The following is a 23048-nucleotide window of genomic DNA, read 5'->3' on the forward strand; positions in this document are numbered from 1 at the left end:
ATTAAATGATTGATGTTTTGGTTAGTTACTCCATACTTCAGTAGCCTTTTTACTGTTATAGCACTTTTTTACTCTTACTTGAGTAATTTCTTTTATGTCTACTTTTACTTAAGAAAAATATGTTTAAGTAGTTCTACTCTTACTTGACTCACCTCCCCACAATAACAAAATGAAATCTTGTTTTCCCAGGTTTTTGTTCATTTATTTAAAAATATATATATATAGACTTCCAAATAATAGATATATAAATATTCACACTTTGAGCTCCACTGATCAGCACTGAAACGCTTCTGCAGCTTGTTCACTACGGCAAATCCAGCCGCCTGAGGACGACTTGGAATTGAGCACTTTTGTCCATATAAGGTCTTGCAGCAGAGGGGGGTGAAAGAGCGCAGAAATCAAGCAATATAGTCAAAGGAATTGTGTCCAGAGCCCCCAGGTTGTTTCGAAGCTTAAATCTGTGGAAAAATACATAGAAAAATTGGCAGCATTGATTATCCCACAAAGCCATTTATTCCCCATTACTTGGAAATAAAAGTGTGGAACCACCAGGAACCTGACCAAGACCTGGCCGCCCAGACAAACTGAGTCATCGGGGAAGAAAGACCTTGATCAGAGAGATGACCAAGAATCCTCTGAAGCCTTAGGAAGGACTACAGTGGAGATAGGAAACCAATTAGAAGATCGATCATTACTAATGTCACGTCTTTATGGTAGCGTGGCCAGCTCTGAAGTATCCAAGGGAGCATTCACACCAGCCCTGGTTAGTCCGCTTTAATAGAACTCTAGCTTTGTTAACGTCACAGTCTGGCATTAGCGGGAGATATGGCTTGTGGTCTTTTACGAAATCCTATAACTGCTTAAATCTGACACCCCTCCATTTGTGTTTACATTTTGTGAAGAAGGATGTTGCATTCAGTGTCTTCTTCTGAGGTTTTTGTGTCATTTCCTTTAGTGGATCTTGGTGCAACGCCCCCACGGGTGAGGAGGTGAACATGTTTATCAAAGGGTTTGGTTCATTTGGCACAGTGCAGTGTGAAAGCGAACCGCACCAGCTGAAAATGTAACAAATCTTGCAATTTGGTCCCCAACTGAACCGCTCCTAGAGCAGTCTCCAGTGTAGCTTGTGCCTTATCTGTGCCTTCCCTACTGAGTTCCTCCAGACTAGCAGCAGCAGCAATTAGCAAACACCTGCGAGTATGCTGAGCTCATTATACTAACTACTGTACATCTCGGTGAAATGCTCCTAAGAGCAATTTCAACGGCTTAATGGAGAACTGTTGTTGTGATGACGTTCTGAAGGCAGAGTGTCGGAAAGAGAAGAAGCTTCTTAAAGAAACAGAGACCCAATTTCAGGGCTCAGATTAGAAAATGAAATTTCTTCATTTTCACTATATAGTAACCGAGGGTAACATAGTTACTGCTATAAAATGGCACCAAGTGCCTGGAAAATACATAATACCGCCCTTTTAAATGATATTAAAAGATGTTCTCTAAGTCAACAATCGTCTGAAAACAAGCTTTCACTTTCTCATTATGACCTAAACTAACTCACTTGTAAACTACTAAACAGCTTAATCATTTGCAATCTGACTCACTTTGACTGGAGTTTGAAAGAAAATTCCACTCAAACTGCTCTGAGGATCAGTCGGTCCGTAACGTCACAAAGTGTTGAAAAAGTGAAAGAGTGTGAATACCTTCTGAAGTGGCCAGAGCTCGGTTAATAAGGCTAACGCATAAAAACTCCAATTAAGCTAAGTAACCTTGCTAATGTCGCTGCAAACTCTCAACACTCCTTATCCCACAGCCTTACATGCCAGGACGTTTATCAGATTGCAGTTTCTGAATTTTGCAAAATGTTTCTCCACTTCAAAAACAGCATGCTAAAGATTAAAACAAGAAGAGCCCATCAGTGTTTGTGCTACTCTATTTTAAAAAGGCGGCTACAGGGTTTCCTTGTGTCACTTATGTGATGATTGTTGAGAACACATTTCAAGAACTACTCAAGATTTTTAACATCTAGATTTCACTCTACCTTTGGTTTTATCTCCCAGGGGCCCAAAGGACCGAGAGGAATCAAAGGTTCAGCAGGGGACAGAGGCCCAATAGGGGAGAGGGTGAGTCGGGGGAGATTGAGGCAGAGATTAAACGTCAGCCGTCCGTCGTGGATCGTGAAAATTTTCTGTTTGCTTTATTTCAGGGAGTGCCAGGTGAACGAGGAAATGGCACTAAAGGCTGTCATGGCTTCCAAGTAAAACTTTGCTCATTGATTTTGTGCAGCGCTCATCTGGTGTGTGCATGAGAACGTTATAAATATTTCTGATTCTCTGTATGTTTGTTTATAGGGCTACCCCGGGGCCCGTGGAGACGCTGGCGAGCCGGTGGGTCGACGTTTGCACTCGTGTTTTAGCTGAATAATTCAACAGTGTAATCCACACGGTGGTAGTTTGTGATTAAGTAAAGCATTTTAGCTAACCTCTGGAAAAATTCGCTTCAGGGTACCAAGGGAACTCCCGGACCCAAAGGGGATGATGGAGATCCTGGAGATTCAGGCCGAGATGTGAGTTAGCCTCATACTTTTTTTCCCTTTGTGGACTTTTTTCTTCACTCTGGCTCTCGTTTTATCTCGTTGGCCGCCGCTGCTGACAGAATGTGAGTCATGTTACTTGATTTATTAAAATAAATAATCCTTGTTAGCCTCCTTTATTACATATAGTGAAAATAAATAAATACTGGGGTTTTTTTGTATTTAACTTGCCATCTGGCTTTCAGCTTTTTACTCATACTTTGCATACTTCATAGTTATTGTTATTTTCGGTGTCCATCCGTCTTGTTTCCACACAGCCCTTCTGTTCTGCAGCTGGGAATCCTTTTTTAGGAACAACTGGACACTTTTTGTGTGAATCTGTGCGCCATTAGAGCCGACGGCTATGAGCTGATGCAGCTGTGTATATGCCGTCGTCAAGGACACCAGGAAATGAGCGGCGGCGATGGAGCGTCTGCATTTCTTTCCGAGTGTGTGTGTGTGTGTGTGTGTGTGTGTGTGTGTGTGTGTGTGTGTGTGTGTGTGGATCACGCAGCTTACATGTTCCAACGCTTCAACCCCTCGTTCAACTCAAGTGGGTTTACAATAAAATTACTGCATATCCCGGGTTTCAATGTTGCGACATGGAAACACTTCCGCATGTCTGTGTTTTTCTGTCATCTGTACCTTAGTGCTCCGCCCTGTGATTTACAACAATCACACAAAGTCAGCTTTAGATTTACAGGACTTCATCAGTTTACATTTTTCCCGATTCGAGAGCTCTCCTTGTAAGTCACCTCTTCTTCCTTGTAAATACCAGTCCGCTGCTGATTTTTTTTTTTTTTTTCATTTTTTTGTTTGTGAGACGGGAAAGCGTCCTCAGAACTTATAAGGAAATCTGTAAAGCTGTGGTTATGATCGTTGGTCTTTTCACACAGTGGAAGAACAAACTGTTGGCTTTTACGCTGACATTTTAGGCACCCTGCGGTCATTGCAGTTCACACTTTAAACAGTAGGTGTCACTGCGAAGAAAACTGGCCTGTGTTACAACTGGCAGCAGAACAAGAATCCAGCAAAGCTCCTGCCTATCGTTAGTATTCGTACAAATACATGAAATTATGCATAAAATTAAATTTACAAAAAAACCTAGATAAAAACTTCTCAATTTTTAAATGGGGTATAATCGTTGTGGTTACTCTTTCATCTAAAATAAGGGTCTTTGTTTACAAATACTAACATATTTAAAGATTTTGTCAGCTTTATTTCTATGGATGGAGAAACTGAGCAATCTTAAAAGTTATGGGGCATATCAGTTCTTCCGATTTAATCAACTATTCATGAGACCGTCAATGACAAATATCATGACTAGCATGATGATTAGCATGATTAGGTTTGTCTTTTACAAATGAAAAAGGCAAAAAATTATCAAGGGCTTAGAAAAAATGTTCACTTCTAAAATATTTTTTTTAAATGTTTTTCTTTTTTGCAGTGTTTCGTGTGGCCTGTAACAAATCTCACATTTATGCTGCACAAAGTGTCCCTTTTCATACGTGAGCATCCAGCCTCTGAAATGTCTGCGCCCGCCCCTGCTACTCATACTGAAGCTCCCTAATGTGCAGAAGCATGTTTCATGCACTTTCAGTCTCCAAGATTGTTTTTGTCATGTTTTTGCAATCAAAAAAAATCACAAAGAATGTTGTGGTGCTTCTTTACAAATTATGTATTTATTCATATATGTTCCTTATTAAACCCCTTCCAGAATCTAAATACAGAAGAAAAATATGAAAATTAACATAACAAGCAGACAGATTGCACGCACAAATATTAAATAGCTCGATTGTTGTTACTCGCCATATCGCTCACGGTCTACGACTTAACATCAGGTAAGGCTGAGTCAGCAGTGTAGTAGAAGTAAGAAATACTGCCACCTGCAGGTGGGAGTTACCAGTCACTTGAAGCCAAGGTGTTTGACTATTTTTGCAGAAAATTTGCAATAAACTCACAATTATGCATTGCCACAAAAAAAATGCGAGGATCTGTTGATTTTCCATGAATTTCCACGATTGCAGAATCACACAAAATGGAAAGGACTGTACGTATTTTAAACCAGTAACAAGCAGAAAAAAAAGCATGGCCTAAAATTTAACCAATCTGTTTCCACATGCTGAAATATCTAGAAATGAAAAACAAAACAGGAAACTTGTAAAATGACATAAAGTGCATCATCTTAACAGAAGTTTAGCATTTTAACAGGTTGGTCTAAGAAAGTCAGGTGTTTCTGAAGTTGAGGTTTCGGTTTAATAGAAACAAAATGTACAGTACAGGACTCTCTAGTTAAAGTTAAATACAACCAATTTAAGGGAGGAGTCGACGTTTCCTGTCTTAACTCTTCGTCAGCCGTTTCATCTCTCTTGCCGGTTATCAACTACCAAGCCGGTTCCTGACTGAGGAATCAGTTTGTTGCTTCAGGTCATCCGAATGCTTTATGACATCTTGTAACTTTTGTTTTGATTTTCCAACCGCTGCGTAATCACTTTCTGCTTTCAGCTCTCCAAACATCGAGATGCTGAGTCTGGATTGTTGGGAGCAGATTTATTTTGAGGACCTCTTGATCTTTATTCATGGCAAAGTTTACTTTGGGAATTCTAAGGAAACTCTTTTCTTTGCATCGGGAGCAACCTGACACATGGATCATATCAGGATTCACATTTACCATAGCGCGTAGGATCTCTTCTTCTCTCAACAGATGGTTTCCCAGATGTCCCAAACAATCAGAAGATTTTCTCAGATAAGAAAAACCTTTTCGAGAGCAGAAAGGGATTCTTTCCATGGCTGATGCTGAATGCCTCTCTTTGGAGTTAGCTACTGAAACAAGAGGATGATGATTTCATCATATCTGTTCTTGTCTTATAGCAACCAGTCTACACCTGTTCCGATGATGTGCTGGAATGAGGTCGTCTCATTTTGTGCCTTAATATATATATATACATATATATATTTAAAAAAATACTTTTTGCTTTTACACTTCAATAATAGAATATTTCACACTGCGAAATATTCTAAAAGCAATGCTAATTGAACCCCAAAAAAATCAAAACCACGTATTCTTTGAAAACAATATTTGCCCCAATCAGCTGCGGTTTTTGCCCCCTTAGTTGGTTCTATTGAAGTGGCTCGTCTGTTTTAGCGCATCAAGGCTTAATTGCTGTATCTTTAATCCTCAAACACCAGAGCGCTGACAGTTTTTTTTCTTTCAACAAAGGAAAAATAAAGTATAATTGCGATGATGATGAATAGGCCCCTTCAACTAGATACTTTGTTTCTTTGTCTGCTGCTGCAGATTTCCTAGTCGGCCTGTGAATGAGTTCTCAGTGGTGGCCATGTTTTCATTGTTTTCAAAGGAAAACTGTAACCGAGTACATTCAGTCAATTGTTTTATTTTTCTAAAAGATATTCTACTATTCACAGCTGTGAACTCTACAATAAAGGGTCTCATGAAATAGTTTTAAGATATGCTTCTGCTGCCACTTTGTACAAAGCTTTACACAAGCAAACCTATTCTCTGAACTTTTCCACATTTCACCATGTTACCGCCACAAGCTTCCATGTTCCCATTGAAAAATATTCACTTGTTAAAATGGTCTAGTGAAAGTCCAGACATAGATCCAACTGAGAGTCGAAACTTAATGAATGAATGTTCTCCAGCCAGGCTTCCAGTGAAACGTGGTTTGATAAAGTGTTGGCTCAGAAAGGCTGAATTTAAATGTGTTAATTTTAAAAACCACGCACAATTTTACTTCCACACAACAATTTTACACTCGTCTGCGTTGGTCGGTCACAAAAAATTCAAAACACAAAATAAAATCTGAGGTCATGTGACAAAACATTATAAAAAATTAAACACTTTTACGAAATATAGTGAATTGAAAGGGCAGTATTATGTAAAATCAACTTCTCTTGCTTTTTGCTTTACATCTTACAATGTTTTTACCAAATCAAACACATCTGGAGTGTTGCTTTGATTCTTTCATGTAAGTTTGAGAAATTCTTTAATCTCCCATGGCAACCATTCTGGGTTGCCTAAACGCTTGCTCTGACAGAACACAGCCTATTTTCTGTGTACAAGCTTTCGCATTACAGAGTACCACTCAGCTCCTTCAGACTAGCCAGCAGCATTTAGCAATCATCTGGTGGGACTGCACATCTGCTGCATTATATGAGCTACTTCTCTGTGAAACTGGTAAAAAATATTGCAAAGGGTCAAAAGAGGAGCAATGTTATGCTGAAGGCGCAGTTTCAGAAAGAGTATGAACTTCTTAAAGAGACAGAGGCGTTAAAATGCGAAATCAAATGTCTTTTGTTATCTAATTATAACAACTGAAGGTAACATAGTTGTTTGGTTGTGCTCTAAAATGCCACTACGTGCCTGGAAAATACACAATGCTGTCCATGTAAAGTACGTTTCTTCTGCAAGAGTAGATCGATGTTAACTTTCAGTTCGGGTACTTCGCTGCGAATCCGACCGCAGACACTTAGAGATGAAGGTCTGCCGGGCAGCCGATCATCCGGCTGTGAGTCAGCGAGCGTGACGTCATGAAAATCGAGGTCAGGAAGTGTGTGTGTGTGTTTGTAGCTGTGGATGATGTAGCCCATGTTCTTCACATCGCCGCGTTTGAAGTTCACAATCTGCAGCGATTGAAACCACATGTGATGTGTGAAGACCTGCGTTTTACTGTTCAAAGCTCATGCGCATCACGGAGGGGGTGTGTGTGGGTGTGTGTGTGTGTGTGTGTGTGTGTGCGGTTTGGTCGCCAGGTGATCGACATTACCTTCTCCGTCTCCTCTTTCTCGTATCTGTCTGTTGTAGTTGATGGTTGCAGTGTGGAGCAACAGATCTGCCCCCCTGTGGAGGGGGCGGTTGGAGGGGTTTAGCACAGATCAAAGAGCAGGAACGTCACATAAATATGTGACTTTGCAGAAATGGAACTGGGGGATTTGGTTAATTTGGTGGTCTTTAGTGCACAGACTCCCAGCCCTCATTTACCAAATCTCTAAATGAAAAGGCTGCATTCAACATCATGCGAAGTGAACCTTTCAAACAGACTACATCACTTTAAAGACGGCAAGCTGCGTTAACTCTGCAGATGTTTGGAGTCTTGGAAACCATTTGAAATTCAACAGGGCGATATGTTTTCGATTAGCACTTGTGCCTCGCTGCATAATTCCCAGCTTCTTTTGTAAAACCATATAAACACCAACATTTCTTCTATAATGTTCGAATATGGGGGATAATGCAATTAAAGGATGAATGTGTCTTCTTTCCGGAGCTTTTTATTCTGGTTGCAGTTTAGCAAAAAAAACAAAGAAAGATTAGCCGCTGCAGCAGCTGCAAATGATTTGACTAGTCCCTCCACCTGCAGCTGTTCTATATGAAACGCTTTTGCAGTTTTCAGATTGGCAGAACAAACTAAAAATGTTATTATATTACTCTCTCCTCCAAGAATAAAGCATTTTTAACAAATTTTCTGGACGGCCTGACCGGCTGCAGTGCGATTTGAATTTGTTCCACTGAATGCTAAAGCAGCCAAATTGATGTATTATCCTCTGTGAAACAAGCGGGTCTTTATGCTGTTTGGCAACTTTTCTCATTGCAGCGCCTTGTAAAAGTTTTAACACAATGGGAAAATATTTTCCATATATTATCACGCTGCAGCCACATACTTTGTTGTATTTGGACGAGATTTTTTTTGTGCTGTATTTAGCACATAACTCTGAAGGGAAAGGAAATTGATCAATTGGTTTTCTTTTTCTGGTTAGTGAGCCTGAACACACAGCCAGAAGAATTAGAAACATTCTACATCCGATCTGATGGAGATTGAAGCTGTTTTTTTAAAGAAGATGATTCACAATTCAGTTTTTTTATTATAGTTCTATGAATGCATTTGCAAGGCACTTCTTTATATTTGTAGAAAACATCATGTTTTATTGGATCGTCCTCTCTTATAGGAGGATCTTCACAGTGGCACAAATACCCACAACTAATTCTTAGCTTTCATGATTCATTTCCTTTCAACAAATGTTCTTCAGAATCATATCCAGTTTTTTGGGGGGGGGTTTGTTAAACTCTTAGCAGAGTAGTCTTTAAATCTACTGGGTTTTATTCTGTGGCATTGACTATGTCAAAGTGAAACATGTTTTCATGCTGGCAGTAGAGCCTGAACTTTAAGACTGCAATAAGTGGAACTTTGTATGATCTTGCAGATGATAAAATAATCCTGGTCAATCTTCTGCAAAAAGAAAAAAATCTACGGAACAAAACTGTCATCCTGCGATGAAAACTGTTTCACATTACTGCAGACCGCAACTGTTTTTTTAGCAACAGTTCATAACAAGACTGCATTCACTGGAGAAAAAAAAAAATCTGCTGCCAACTTTTGAATTGATGTCAAGTTTTGTTTTTTTTTTCTTTTCTTTCTTTCGTTACAGAACAACGAGCTAGGGCCTCCTGGACCCAAAGGGGCCAAAGGTCACCGAGGGTCTGAGGGGAATCCGGTAAGATTACGCTGAACACTGTTCTGTGTGCGTGAGTGTTCAGGAACTTTTTTCTTGATTCACGCATGGAAAAAATGGCAGTTTGTGTTTATCATTAATACACGATATTAAAATGTAAAACAATTTTTTTGATTTATGTGATTGACTGGAAACAGTCTGTCATGTTTTGCCGAAGTCTAATGAAAAATATTGTAAAATACACTCTTAAAAAATTCTGTTTTTACATTCACAATACAAATACAAATTTTAATTCCTAACTTCAAAACTTTTGACTTTATGCATTTAATACTTAATAAAGTTGATGTTTCATCCCTCACAATAATAAGACCAAATAAATTCATCTTTTTCATTTGCCAGCTTAAAAATTCAAAAAGTCCAAACATGAATTAGTTCACTTCTTCATCTAAGTGAAAGTCCTCTTAAAATGTTGACACTCATTAGAAAATATCACTATTCATCAGGGCCTGTTGAAAATTTGTAAATTTTGTGTACAAAATCACCAGAGATCCAAAACGATAAAATGGTGATGGGGAAAAGTAACCAGCACCATCATATTATCTTCATTAACAATGAATCGAGTTTATTTGTGTAGCTCATTTCAGCAACAAGGCAGATCATTATGAAAACATAAAATCATCATAAACACATCATACAGTCACCAATTGTCAAAACCAGGGACATTTTGCCGCATTTTGTTAATCGTCAAAATCATCAATATACCTCAAATAAGTCGGTCGATGTTCCAAAACCTACTCCAAGCTGGTGAGTTTTTAAGTTTTGATTCATAGGCCCTCAGTGTTTCAGCTGTTTTCCAGTTTTCTGGAAGTTTGTTCCAGATTTGAGGTACATAATGGCTCCGTCCTGTTGACTGCACTTACATATACAAAATGTTTCATTTGGCTGAATTTTAAATAGCCTCTTCTGCCTTAAATGCTCTTGTTCTCAACAGTTACGAACTTTTGATCTGAACCGCAACGTGAGCCGCCGTTTTTAACCGTAGTCTTTTTCAAGACAATACAAGCTGGGTGTTGTCCCTTAATAACATGGCTTCCTTTGAGCAAATTGTTACTTGGTAAAACCTCCTCTCGCAAAAATTAACAACACCATCTCTGTTATTTTTGACTGTTCTTACATGGATGACGGTCAGACATGAATGCCACAAAGTTTCTTTCCTCATTTGCACCACCTGCATGCCAAGATTGTGGAGCTCAGTCCTGCGGGGTACATATGTCTGCATCGCAGGTATCTTTAAGTTAAGAACAGAATTTTTTATTTCTTTTCCCCTGCTCTTTCACAAACCTCTATCATCAACCGTAAAGAAAATCCTGCTGACTTTAAACCAATTTGTGCCAAAATAATAAAAACAAAAACCTTCATCTTCCGACTGCTTCCTGTCGTCTTCTTTGTGGTTTTCGCCAGCAGTAACGCCCAGCTGTTGATTGCGTGACTCGTGTGACGCAAAAAAAGTGTTTCCATTGCAGTTCAGCAAAGTCAGTCTATTTAGTTACGGCTGAAAAACCTCCACATCTTAACACAAAACTTTTTACCAAAAAACAAGAGGTTTTTTTTTCCAAATTGTCGCTTCCATTGAGAGAATTTATTTTTATAATTTCAATTTTATAACTAACGGAAACGCAGCAAGTAAGGAGAGAATATTTATGCAAGAGGCATTCAGACTAACATCAAAAACATAGTTTTGAAGGAGAGCAGGGCATATTTTGAAAAAAAACCCCAAAAAACTATGATGACGTAAATTTGAGAAAGAGCAAAACATTACATTTGAGTGAAATAAATGAATCCTCTTGAAGTGAAAAGCTGTCAAGTAAAGTCATAATTCATGTAGATAGGCAGTGTGCTGGATGTGGCTAGCATGACCAGCAAGGCCTGGAGTTTTAGCAGGGAAGGAATCAGCCTTAAAAATATGTACTTGGGTTTCAAAGTTTAGGCTTAAAGCCGAGCATGTATTCTGACAGAAACAGACGTACACAGAGGTAACAGTACCAACATGTGGCACACACACAGCAGACAACAAGATCCCGTCCCAGAAGACAAATTAGGGACAGGACCCCAATTTTCTGCATGACGTATATAAAGCTGTTCCCTTTCTGAGCAGAACCCTGCTTTATGTTGCCAAAATGTGCTAAGCTCACTTTAAATTAGTCATAAATATAAAATATTCACGCATAAAACTGTTAGCAATAGTGTTAATGAACCAACAGTCAAACAATTAAACTCAAGTTTTGTGGCTGTATTAAACAAAATCACAATTTATACTGTTTCTAGCTGAACAATGAATAATTGCATAGAAACGGCTCCTAGAGTGGATCCTTGAGGGTGTCTTCAAAATACTGAATATTTCTGTGTTTAATTGGCCTTATCTACTAGCAGACATTTTCGTCAGAGACAGTTTTATGAACTGAAAATGACTTTCTCAATCACGATAGTAAACACAGTGAATTCCCGAGGAGCTGCTTGTCTTAAATCACACACAGGGTTAGAGTTGTGCAGCATTCAAGGCGTGTCCATGAGTTATGGCTCAGTGTAGCCCCATGAATTTGGCAATGTCCAAATATGAGGCTTGAAAATAGTACATTACAAACCAAAGGGGACGTCGGTGGATATAAACCCAAATTTAAGAGCCGTGGATTCCCGTGACCTCGATAAATGACCTGCGATGTATTCCTGCCCGTAGCCATGAACTCGGCAGCAACTGAAACGATGAGCTAACGTTAGCTAAAATAAGAATAATAACATCACATGGGATAGTACTGAAGGTTTATAAAATAAAAAGCACTTTCCCTGCTAGAGTTTTACTTTTCAGTGTAGCCCGACTAATCGATTTTTCTTTTACAGAAGAGAGAAGTTAGTAGTAAGTGGCATTTTAAACCCAATGTTTAAACTTACTGAAACTTAATGAGTTGAGTACAATATTTGGAAATGTATGTACAAAGCATATAATTCTTATTTTTTTGTTCCAAACATTATGCAAAACAGATTTGTAAAAACAGAAATAAAATAGAACTTAAAAGCATTTCAATTAAAGGTGTCTTCACAGTTAGGTAAAGCAATCTAAACATCTTTCTGCATTTAAAATACATTTTAAAATCCTTACGATGAAGCCGTCTGTCGTTGAATAAGCTGGTGTCTTTGAAAAAGCTCTTGAATTCAAGTTTTCTCAGTTGAATAGCCAATAGGTGGCAGATATTACAAGTTTATGCACCTTTCTGCTCCCTTGCATTTATGATTTCTTGTAGTTAAATGAAGTATTCATAAACTAATGAAATAAACTACAAAAAAAAAATCTGTTAAGTAGGAGGAGAAAAGTTATCCACCCTTGCTTGCAATAAATGCCATTACGTGTTTGCAATAATTCTCTGTAAATATTTAAAATTCCTCTGGAGGAATATTTGCCCAGTCTTCTCAGAAGAGGGTTGTCTTTTGTAATTTTGCCAAATTCAGATGTAGACCTGTTTCCTGCTGCACAAGCAAACTGTGACGTTTCCCTTCAGGATTTTCTGGTACAGAACTGATTTTATGAATCCGTCCATTACATCATGTCGTGATTTAGCGAACCAGAATGAATCTGTAAGAGGGAAAATAGCAATTCACATCCTTGCAGCGTAAAATGATGTAAAACGCCAAAACAACCCATAAGTGAACTCTACCCTTTCGCAATCCTCTCCCTCATTTTCCTGCCTCCTTTTTTCCTTCCTCCTCTCCGTTTAGTATCTATTCTACATGCTGCATCGGGCCGAAGTCTGCATCATGTCCTCGTTTGTTCCTGTTCCTGTTTGTTCCTGCGCGATGCGCTGGCGTCAGAAACGAATGCCCTCAAACTGAGTTTTAATAGCTGCTAAAGCAAAAACACATGGCTTTCCCCTGCAGCTGAGTGAAAAAGAAGAAACGCTGCCTGCCGTCGTAAACGTTTGGGAGATTCAAAGGTTGTTGCAGGACGACGGCGAATGCGTGGGCGTGGATGTGGCTTCGGAGATGGTGGGAATCTGGTTCGCAGTCACATGGTGCGGCGGTTTTCCGAAGAAACCCCGAAAATAAAAAAGATTTCTTGCAAAACTTGCTCCGTCATCCTAAGTCAATCCAGACACTTTTTTTTTTATTATTTGTTAAATAAACCCAGACATCTGTCGGGGGGTGTCTCTATCATTTTTCATTGCTCTTATTTTCTGTCTGTTTTTTTTCCCAGGGTCCTCCTGGGCCGCCTGGACCACCAGGAACTGATGTGAGTATCAAAAAGAAAAAAGCTCTGTTAACTTATTGTGAACTCTTGACCTCATTCTGGCCAGATGTGAGAGGACCTTTTGAATTAATTCCTCCTCCAGCCGGTGCTACTTTCGAATCAGAACCTGATATGATACGTTCAGTCCAAGCTCCACATTTAATTTCCTGAGCTCTAAAACCCGTCCAGGTCTCAGTCTTCCCAGCACAGCATCGTCATTGTCATGTCCTGTTTTTCTTTCGGAGGAGTTTGAAACTCTCTGGGATCTCTGCCTGTGTTTTGAATTTGAATGCAATGTGACGTGATACGGCCGTAGCCTAACCCGCTCTCCGTCTCTCCCCACAGGAATGTGAAATTCTGGATATCATCATGAAGCTTTGCTGTAAGTCGGAGGCTCGGCCTTCACGTTCGCTCGTCTCGGGTTGTTTCCTGCTTTCTTCTTCTACGGTGAATAACGTTGACCTTGTTTCTCCTTTCTTCCCGCTTCCAATCGCTTCCCAGCTTGTTGCGGTGAGTTTGGAAGTTGTACCTTACATCTTGTTCTCGGCGGGCACGTCGCAGCTTATTCTTTATGATTTTATGTGTGTGTGTTTTTCAGAGTGCAAGTGTGCCTCTGTGGACCTGGTGTTTGTCGTGGACAGTTCGGAGAGTATCGGTTCAACGAACTTTGCTCTTGCCAAAGATTTCATCATCGCAGTTATTGGCAGACTGATTAAAGACCATCAAGTGAAGGTAACACCTTTGACCACGCATTTGCAAATCCTCCGACATAAAGAAAAACAGCTTCTAAAGCCCCAAAAAATCAACTAGGCAGTGAAGCGGTGGCAGGTGTTAAATACTTTCAAAATAAAAGAACATCCCCTTTGATTCCATCCAAAAATTGTCCCATTTCTGTTGGCTTTGCTTTTCGCGTTAAGTAACATTTATGTTTTTAATGGGGTAAATATCCTTTATTAATACTTTTCTAAATGATGTACAGAATTTAGTAAAGTCTGTTTACATGTGGAATTGGATGATTTGGACCAGGACCTCAGAGATATCAGAATTAACTTGGACTTGCACTTCAATTACTTGACTTGTACTTGTCCTGAAGAGATTCAAGACTTGCTGTATTTCCCCCTCAGAGACTTTAATACTTTTAAAGACATTTAAAGACTTTAAACTTGCCTTGGATTTGGCACTTAAATACTTCAGATTTTACTTAGATTCACTCCTGGGAGGAGACTTGAGACTTGACATGGACTTACCTTATCAAGAGACTTTGAACGTTATTTGGATTTCCTCGTAAAAGACTCGAACCTGCCTATTAAACACTTGCGAGTTGATTTTCACTTTGAGATGGATTTGCCTTTTGAAAGAGTTGAGATTTCACTTTTAGTCTGCCCTGAAAGACTCGAGGCTCGACTCGGATTTGGTAAAAATGACACATTTGTGGATTTGACTCACATGACGGCATTGTTTTCATATTTTCCGTTTCATGCCAAGCCTCAGTGGGACACCCTGCATCTGACCTTTGTGGAATAAGTTGTTTACATAAGCCTTTTCAATGACTGTTTTTCTGGGGTTTTAAGAAAAAAACAAAAAACTCTGAGGTCAGATGCTGAAAATAGAAAGTAAGAATGAAACATTGTGCTGTTGTGTTTCTTTTCTTTTGAGAACACACTCTTATGTCTCTCCAGTGACTCTCCGCTTCCACTTTGGATGCAATTAGTCAGGAAGGGTGTGACGCTGAAATGTTGACAGAGCAAAATGAATGCTTGCAGACACGACACGCACACACACACAGAGTAGATCAAAACATTCATTCACACTTCAGTGTTTTCCTTTCCAGTTCGCGCTGAACGAGTCCACCGTCAGTGTTGTCCAGTACAGCGGGTCAGATTTCCAAGAGATCATAAAGCTAACGACCAGCCTCCACGAGTTCAAACAGTGAGTTCACAAACACACAACCAGATGCTTCCCGCCTTTTCTTATCACTCAATTTGTGGCTTTCTGTTTGACTCCGCGGTTTTTTGACTATTTTAATTTCCTGGCGTCTTTCCTAATGTGAAAATGAGCAATTTTAGCATGTCACACTATGTTTGTTTTCTTTCTGAGAACGGGATGAGTTAAGGTCTGTCCTCAGTTAGCTATGTTCTGCCTTGCTAAACATGCCTAGAAATTTGTGGAACTGGTCCTAGAGTATGGCTAGCTGTGCTGTGTGCAAACTTACATTCAAATCTTAGCATGTATATAATATACATCTCCAATGATCGAGCTACAATTTTTAACCTTCGAGGATTCACTGACGTTTTTTCCATAACTTTGGATGCATATATGTAACTAGAATAAAAGCATTTTTGCTTCATATTTTGCTTTGGAATTAAATTTGACATAGTTTTGCTTTCTGAAAGTTTTTGACAGGCATTTTGAATGAAATGGAGCAAGTTGTGCCAGTTTGGTGTATTATTTTGTGCTTCCAGCTGTGTTTCCATTGACCATAAAACTGCACAGATTGGAATTACGATCTGGATGAGGTTGTTTTTCAGCCGTATTGAAATTACAGGATTTTGCTAAACTGCAATGGAAACACGTTTTTCTCATCACACGAGTCACGTAATCTACAACGCCTTGTCTTATGAATCTTGTGTGCGGCTAAAATCAGGTCTCTTTCATTTCCTTGCCACAGTATCAGCTTGTCGTAAGCAGAAACCTGTAAAAGAGCAGTTTCGTGAGGACCGAACGTTACTTGAAACGGCTTCAAATAGCTTGACGTGTTTCGTCACGTCAAGCTGCCGTTGCTTTTGTGAAACGCCACTGATCTTGCTGATGAAGCTTCCTGGCGGAAATGCGTGCGTTTCTGATTTTCAGGGAGGTGAGAGACATGCCCTGGAAGGCTGAGGCCACTTCCACAGGCAAGGCCCTGGAAGTTACTATGAACACCATGGTCAGAGAGATGAAGAAAGAGAACAAAGTGGTTCTCGTCCTCACTGATGGACGCTCTGATATCATCAGAGACACGAGTCGCCTCGATGTGCTCTGCGGACACGGTATCATGGTGAGTGAAGTTAGGTGACACCTGCAAGGTGAATTTTGTACTTTCCTATGTTCTTATTTGGTTAACCGTATGTTTTCTTGCCTCAATGCTAGGTGGGCAGTTTAGGAATTAAGGACTACTCAGGTCGCGAGCCCAACCAGGAACAGCTTCAGTCTGTGAAGTGTGCCAACGACCCCCAACCAGACTTTCCCACTGTCCTGGATAATTTTGGTGTTCTGCTGGAGGACAGCTTCCTGCAGAATATCACGGCCAATATCTGTCAAAGTACAACACGGCTAAACATTTGCAGCCATTTATTTCATACGCTATATATATTCCGAAATGAGTTTTATTAAACGACTGTTGCTTTTTTGTGTGTTTGGTTTTTGCAGCAAAGAGATGCCCGGACTACAAATGTCCGAGTAAGTTTTTCTCATTTTTGTTATTTCCTTTGCAATACTTCCACAGTAGGGTTCAAAAGGCGAATTTATTTTTCTCCTCAAACTTAAAAGTATTAATGGAGATTTTATGATACAACACCACAAATTATTGTTTTATTGTGAAGCGGAAGGAAAGGGGGCCTTTTAAACGCTTTAACAAGTTTTGTTCTAATAAAGTGTGGTGCGCTTTTTGTGTTCTGTGCTCTTATGCAAGAAAATAAAACTCATTGAAATCTTGGTTCTACTTCTGCCCCAAGCAAACATGTGGATGAAATCAAAATTCAATTTTCTAGCATACTGTGTGGTGGTGGAGAAATTACTCTTATAATTACCCTTAACCCACTATACCTCTCATTCCGTAGCAGTTTCATGCTGTGGAAATACTTTTTCCTCAGCAGAGACAGGGATGCTGTCCGTTCAGTCAGTTATCTTTCTTTTCCGTCACGGCGCCACCGAAAGCATCCATTATCAAATGTTTTCCTGATCGTTTCCTCTCTTGTTTGTTCTGTTTTTCACTGCAGTCAACTTCTCTCAGAGCACCAACATTTTGATGTTGATGGACAGCTCAGCCAGTGTGGGCCAGAAGAACTTTGAGATAAGCAAGGCCTTCGTCAAGCGCCTGGCCGAACGTTTCCTCACCGCAGAGAGAGAGCGAGGCGTCGTGGTCAGAGTGGCCGTGGGCCAGTACAGCCAAAGAAGCCCCCGCTTGGAGCAGCCTCTGACCAACAACTACACCCAGCTGGCGTCTAAAATCGAAGAAGCCCAGTTCCAAAACGAAGGCACCGACGTTCTGCAGGCCATGCAGTTCGCCATTAGCTCTCTGCCTAGCCGCGGCGACGCGTCCGGATCCAGGAGGAAGCTGGTGCTGTTCTCTGACGGCCGGTCTCAAAGAGTCACCGGGGCTGTCCTGGAGAAGCGAGTCCGCGAGGTCGCGGACGCCGGTATCGAGGTCTTCGTCATCTCGGTGGGAAGCCAGGTCAACGAGGCCAACCTCCTCACTCTGGTGAGCAGAGGGCAGCAGCAAGACATCAGCTACGGTCAGCGCCACCTGTTCCGCGTTACCGACTACCCGTCCCTCCTCCGCGGGGTCTTCCACCAAACCGTCAGCCGCAGGGTCTCTTTGCCCCAGAGGGTGAACTAAAAAGGACGTACACGCTTTAGATCTTTTAGACCAATTATGAATATTCAGTCTCACTCATTTACAGTACACTGTGTTCAAGTATGTTTGAAATCAAGAGAAGGTAGTGTCGGATAAATGTAAATATGTTTTGAGAATGACTCTTTTACTTTGAGTTGACCCTCCAAGGCAGACTATCTTCGTCTCTATACACCACTATTCGATGAATCTGACAGTACACGGATGAAATCTTTCTGCCTTGAGTTAGAACTCAAAGTAGAACGGTCCAAATCCAAAGGAGTGTACTGTGATCCTGGAGAGTCGTCAATGATAGCCACATTTTTGCTTACTCTACTCTACGTCTGGACCGGTTTCTCCTCAGGTACTCTGTACTTCTCTAGCACTCTTAGCTTTGACTTGATTCAACCAATGAAACTTCAAACAGAGAGGCTTAATTGAACCCTCGCTTTGCTCTCCAGGACCGGAGCTACTGCTGGTTATGGTAAATGTTGGAGCCTCGTTCAAATGTGTTCTGCCACCATAACGCAAATTTAAAGAGAGCAGCCCTGGTTAGGTCTGGTTCCTGGCTGACGTATCGCTTTGTTTTTTTTTGTTTTAATTACATCTATTGGAAAGGTTCATAGGGAAAAATGATGAAACAGCACTGTGTTGGAAATTCAATCACCCACAAAACAGCAGGATGTGGCAGTAGACGGGCCCCTTTTTTTAACTGGTACTAGCGAAGACAGCTAGACTCAACATGTGTGTGTGCAAATTCTTGGCTGGTTGTTTCATCAACAGTTTTGCTGGAGTCGATGTGTTTTCTGGCCTTTTGGGACAAACAGCAGCCTAAACACACACACACACACACACACCAGTGAGATAGAAAACATCTGTCACACTTAAAAGTTGAGAAGAAACCTGAAGGGCCTCAAGAGGCCCCTGGAGGCCCGTCTCAGCTGGCCCTCATGCCTGCTGGTTTCATATGATTTACAGTGACCAGTGCTACTGAACTGTTGTTTTTATCCACGGTGCTATTACCCGCTGTGTATCAGCCTCTACACAAGCTGTCCAAAGAAGATATTTTTTAAACTGCAAACACAAAACCTCTGTGATGTTGCAAGATCTCTTCCAATAAAGGTTGTTTTACACCCAAGTCTTTCTGCTCGATTTGTTTCTGTACCACTATTGAAGGAAAACGGTAATTTAAGTAAAGCAGCTCTACCATCAAATCAGAAAAGGCAAGTAAAAAGCAGACTTTTAGTGCAATGTAGCACATTAGTTTAGCTCTTTCACATGGCGGTGATTTCTGCAAAGATTAGAAAATGCTGACAAAGTTATGATGGTGACTTTATGTGTGACCATTTTTACATAATCTAAATAAATGTCTGCATATGGAATATAAACATTGACCTGCCTGCATCGCGGAGAACAGGATTTCATCTTTACTGTAAAAAAAACTTCTGTTTAAGTAATTTTGTTTATTTACAAAATAACTTATTTATAAATGATAACACTGAAGTAAACTTAGAGATCATTAAAAAAAAAAAACATCTGTCCATTTTCCATCAAAAAAAAGACATGTAATTCCTATGATATGATCATGGATGGGTGGATGGATGGATGGATGGATGGATGGAGTGTGGGGGGTTAACATTTCTTCCATCATCTGATCCCAGTGGAGTAGTAATTTTCTACTTCTACAGATGCAGGTCAGCCACTTTTATAAGTCCACTCATCTCACTTTTCATTGTTGACCACCACATTATGATGATCGGAGTTTAGATTTGGTCAAGTTGTCTGCAATCTTTTTTAAAATGATTTCCACATCTTTCTTTCTAGAAGAGCACTTAGCATTTTGAGAGCTGAATCATGCAGTAAAAAATAGCTATGATGTGGTGGGTGATGCCCCAGGGTTCTGTCTTAGGGCCTGTTCTGTTCCTTGTGGGTGTATTTCCTTTGGGATGGATAATTATGCTTGTTAAAAAACATTTCCTACTTTGTGCTACCCACAGAATTTTATGAGTGTTTTTTCCCCTGATCAACTTCTTTACTAGCATAAAGCAGTGTGACAACCATCTACAACTCCAACAAGTAAAAGCCCCAAATCTTTACCCTTCATAGGAGCTTCCTCTCTGTCAAGCTCTATATTGAGTCTTCATATGGTGTTGAAATGTTCAGAACCCTGCTTTAAGGTTTTTATCTCACTCTCATAAAACGCATTCAGTGAACCAATTTTGGCATAACTGTACTGGTTAGTTTATTACAGTACAGGGAAGCTAATAAACTAACCATCCTAAATGCTTCATGTTGCATATATGAAGCAACATATGATAACTTAGCCCTGCTATAGTTGGTCTATCTTGGATATTAAACTTTGAGCTCATCCTTATTGGGTTTCCCACTGGGATATCAATGAATGTCTCCTTTAGGTAAAATGGAAAATCACGTCCACGTTTCACCTGCTGTCTTGGCCATTTTCAGCCTCGGACTCACAACAGCGGGTATCTGCCTGTTAATCTCCCTGCCTGCAGCCTCGTCTTAAAAGACCAATTTCAGGGTTTCTGCTTTGCATCACAGGTGACCTCTCTTAACTCTTGTACAAATGCCAAGAAGAAATTCCTCCCGCGGAGATAAAAGGTGTTTTACAACACAATTAGTACTCCTGCATCATTGTTTTTGCCATTCAGATTTATGTAACTGCAAATATAAATACAACATTTGATTCTCGGCAGGACACATGCTTCATATTACACATCAGACTGGAACAACAATCCTCAACTGCAGCTCTCGACTTTTCTCCCTTTGATCTCGACTTTTCACTCACTGCTTAATCTGGACGCCATGCAGATGGTTCGTCTGCACTCTCTTGATTCATGTCTTCCTGCGTCCGTGTTGTCCTTAAAAGCAGCTGACGGGGCCCCCAAATCCACTTACCGCATCGGCCTCTGCGTTATGTGTTTGCGTGACTGTGCACATACTCGCGCACGGGTGTGTCCGCCTCGAGCGCCGCATGTTTTCTGTGCGTGATTTACGCGCGTATAAATATAAGGTCCGCGTGCATGCGGCTCGGTTTCTGAACAGTGTGAGTTTGTTCTTTTTCAAATTTGCTTTGGCTCCGCCGCGGCTTTTCCTCGTAATTTCTGTTGAACGAAGCGGTTGCGGCGAAACTAAAATCTCTGAAATCTTACTCGACGTCCCAAAGTGCAACCCTTTTCCTGCAAGATTCTCTGGAAATCACATAAGCTTGCCATATGGATTTGATTTTAAATTTGCACGTTGCTGCGCACAGACTGATGTGAGTGCGTGCGTGTGTGTGTGTGTGTGTGTGCGTGTGTGCGTGCGTGCGTGCGTGCGTGTGTGTGTGTGTGTGTGTGTGTGTGTGCGTGCGTGTGTGTGTGTGTGTGTGTGTGTGTGGTGCACTGGAGATAACTTCTCCCAGCTGTCTTGTCTGAGCAGCATCCACATCTGGAGAAAGAAGCAGCAGAAAAACAGGGTCAGTGTTAACCTAACCGAATGTTTCGTTCAGCCATCTCGATGTTTTTAGGCTAAACGTAGATTCTCCGATTCAAATTTCACCCATCGCGTCCGTACAAAGCAAGCATCAGATGTACAAAGAACCGCAAGGTCGCGTTCAAAAGTTGTTGCTGTGACTTGATCTGTGTGTTAATTCTCGTTTGCTTGTGCAATTTTCTGCCTGAATCAAGTCAAGCTTTTGAACATCTTCAGTACAATAGGAAAAAAAAAAAAGAATGCTGTTCTGGCAATATGTGCAGAAACGAGATGTTTATATTTCTGGAGCTGGTTCTGCAGAAATCCCCCTGCTCGTCCTGGTTCTGCAGAAATCCCCCTCCTGGTCCAACTTCTTCCCGTCCTTCCTTGGACTGAAACACTATTTAGCTCCATGTGGAAGAAATTAATTTAAAAAAAAAGAGAAAAATTAAATTTAAAAAAAACTAATAATAAAGAGGCTGTGTGTGAGAGAGACAGAGGGAAGCAGAAGCAGAAACTGCTTTGGGAGGAAGGTCATTCCTATTCCGTGAGTCACCGCTCCCGGAGAGACCAGAACACCCCCTTCTTCTCTTTGCCCCCCCATCTCTCCACCTCCGCCACATCTCTCCATCCCACAGCGCTCAACTCGTCTATCCTTCTCTTTTTAAGGAAAAGCCCTTCCGCAGCACAGATAGAGAAAGGATCTTCACGGTAATAACTCTGGTTTGCATCTGGCCTTCTTCTTCTTATCCCCTTTCCTGTCTTAGCATTTCGTTCTTTCTTTCTTTTTTTTTTCCATCTCCGCATTTGGCAAAAAAGCTCTCTGAAACTCAAGGCTGAGTCAACCTAGTTCACACAAAGTTTTTGTTTCTTCAAGCATTACATACTATTTCCATTTGTATTTTAACCTTTGAGGCACACAAGTATTCACACCCCTTGAACTTTTTCAAATGCCATGCTGGGGAAAGCTGGTCATAGTTGCCCCCTGGCCCTCTGCCCCATTCACCCACCTTCTTCAGATTAAGCAAAATTGTGTCAAACAGTTTTGCTGAGTTTGTGCAGCAACATTTTTTGTTTGCGCCGCCATTTCTTAAAGAAATTGATAAATGTTTCCAGAGGTCGTCAAAGGTCAACCAGCCGGTCCACATTTACAAAATCAAACCATTTTGATGTCAACAGACTGTGCTGCAAAACATTTTAGCTGCACAAACGCAGCACAATTAATTTATATCAGCTTCGTTTGATTTTGTTAATGTCACCTCTGGACACTTTAAAAAAATATATTTAAAATTGTAACAGCACAAACAAAAAATGTTGCTGCACAAATATGAAGCAATTGATTGACACCTTATTTTTTGATTGATTTTGTAAACGTGGAGTGACTGGTTGACCTCTGATGACCTCTGGAAACATTTATCAAGATCTTTAAAATGATAGCGGCACAAACGGAAATGTTTGCTGCACAAACGTTTGACGCCAATTTCAATTAGTTTGATGAGGGCGACTTGATGGTACTGTGGGAAGCACAATAAGACATTTCTGAAAACAAAATTGTCTAAGGCTAAAAAGACATCAGTCCAATCAGATATTCAGCAAGATAGCGACTCTAAACCTATGGCCAGATCCACACAGCATGGTTTAGATCAGAATATCCTCATGTGTTGGAGTGGCCC

General features: G+C 40.5%; 1 protein-coding gene across 1 annotated transcript in view; it reads left to right on the forward strand.

Annotated features, from left to right (window-relative positions):
- col6a1 (collagen, type VI, alpha 1) overlaps nt 1-19039 on the forward strand; it is a 35072-nt gene extending 16033 nt beyond the window's left edge. Inside the window, exons 22-35 of the mRNA XM_028019449.1 lie at nt 2055-2117; nt 2201-2251; nt 2346-2381; nt 2498-2560; nt 9011-9076; nt 13278-13313; nt 13656-13692; nt 13812-13820; nt 13909-14042; nt 15142-15239; nt 16161-16347; nt 16440-16611; nt 16719-16748; nt 17288-19039. Coding sequence (XP_027875250.1) covers nt 2055-2117; nt 2201-2251; nt 2346-2381; nt 2498-2560; nt 9011-9076; nt 13278-13313; nt 13656-13692; nt 13812-13820; nt 13909-14042; nt 15142-15239; nt 16161-16347; nt 16440-16611; nt 16719-16748; nt 17288-17907 — 1602 coding nt within the window. The 3' untranslated portion in view covers nt 17908-19039. The remainder of the gene's footprint in view (nt 1-2054; nt 2118-2200; nt 2252-2345; nt 2382-2497; nt 2561-9010; nt 9077-13277; nt 13314-13655; nt 13693-13811; nt 13821-13908; nt 14043-15141; nt 15240-16160; nt 16348-16439; nt 16612-16718; nt 16749-17287) is intronic.
- The last annotated feature ends 4009 nt before the right edge of the window (nt 19040-23048 follow it).

The sequence above is a fragment of the Xiphophorus couchianus genome, chromosome 6, assembly GCF_001444195.1.
Source record: "Xiphophorus couchianus chromosome 6, X_couchianus-1.0, whole genome shotgun sequence".
NCBI lineage: Eukaryota > Metazoa > Chordata > Actinopteri > Cyprinodontiformes > Poeciliidae > Xiphophorus > Xiphophorus couchianus.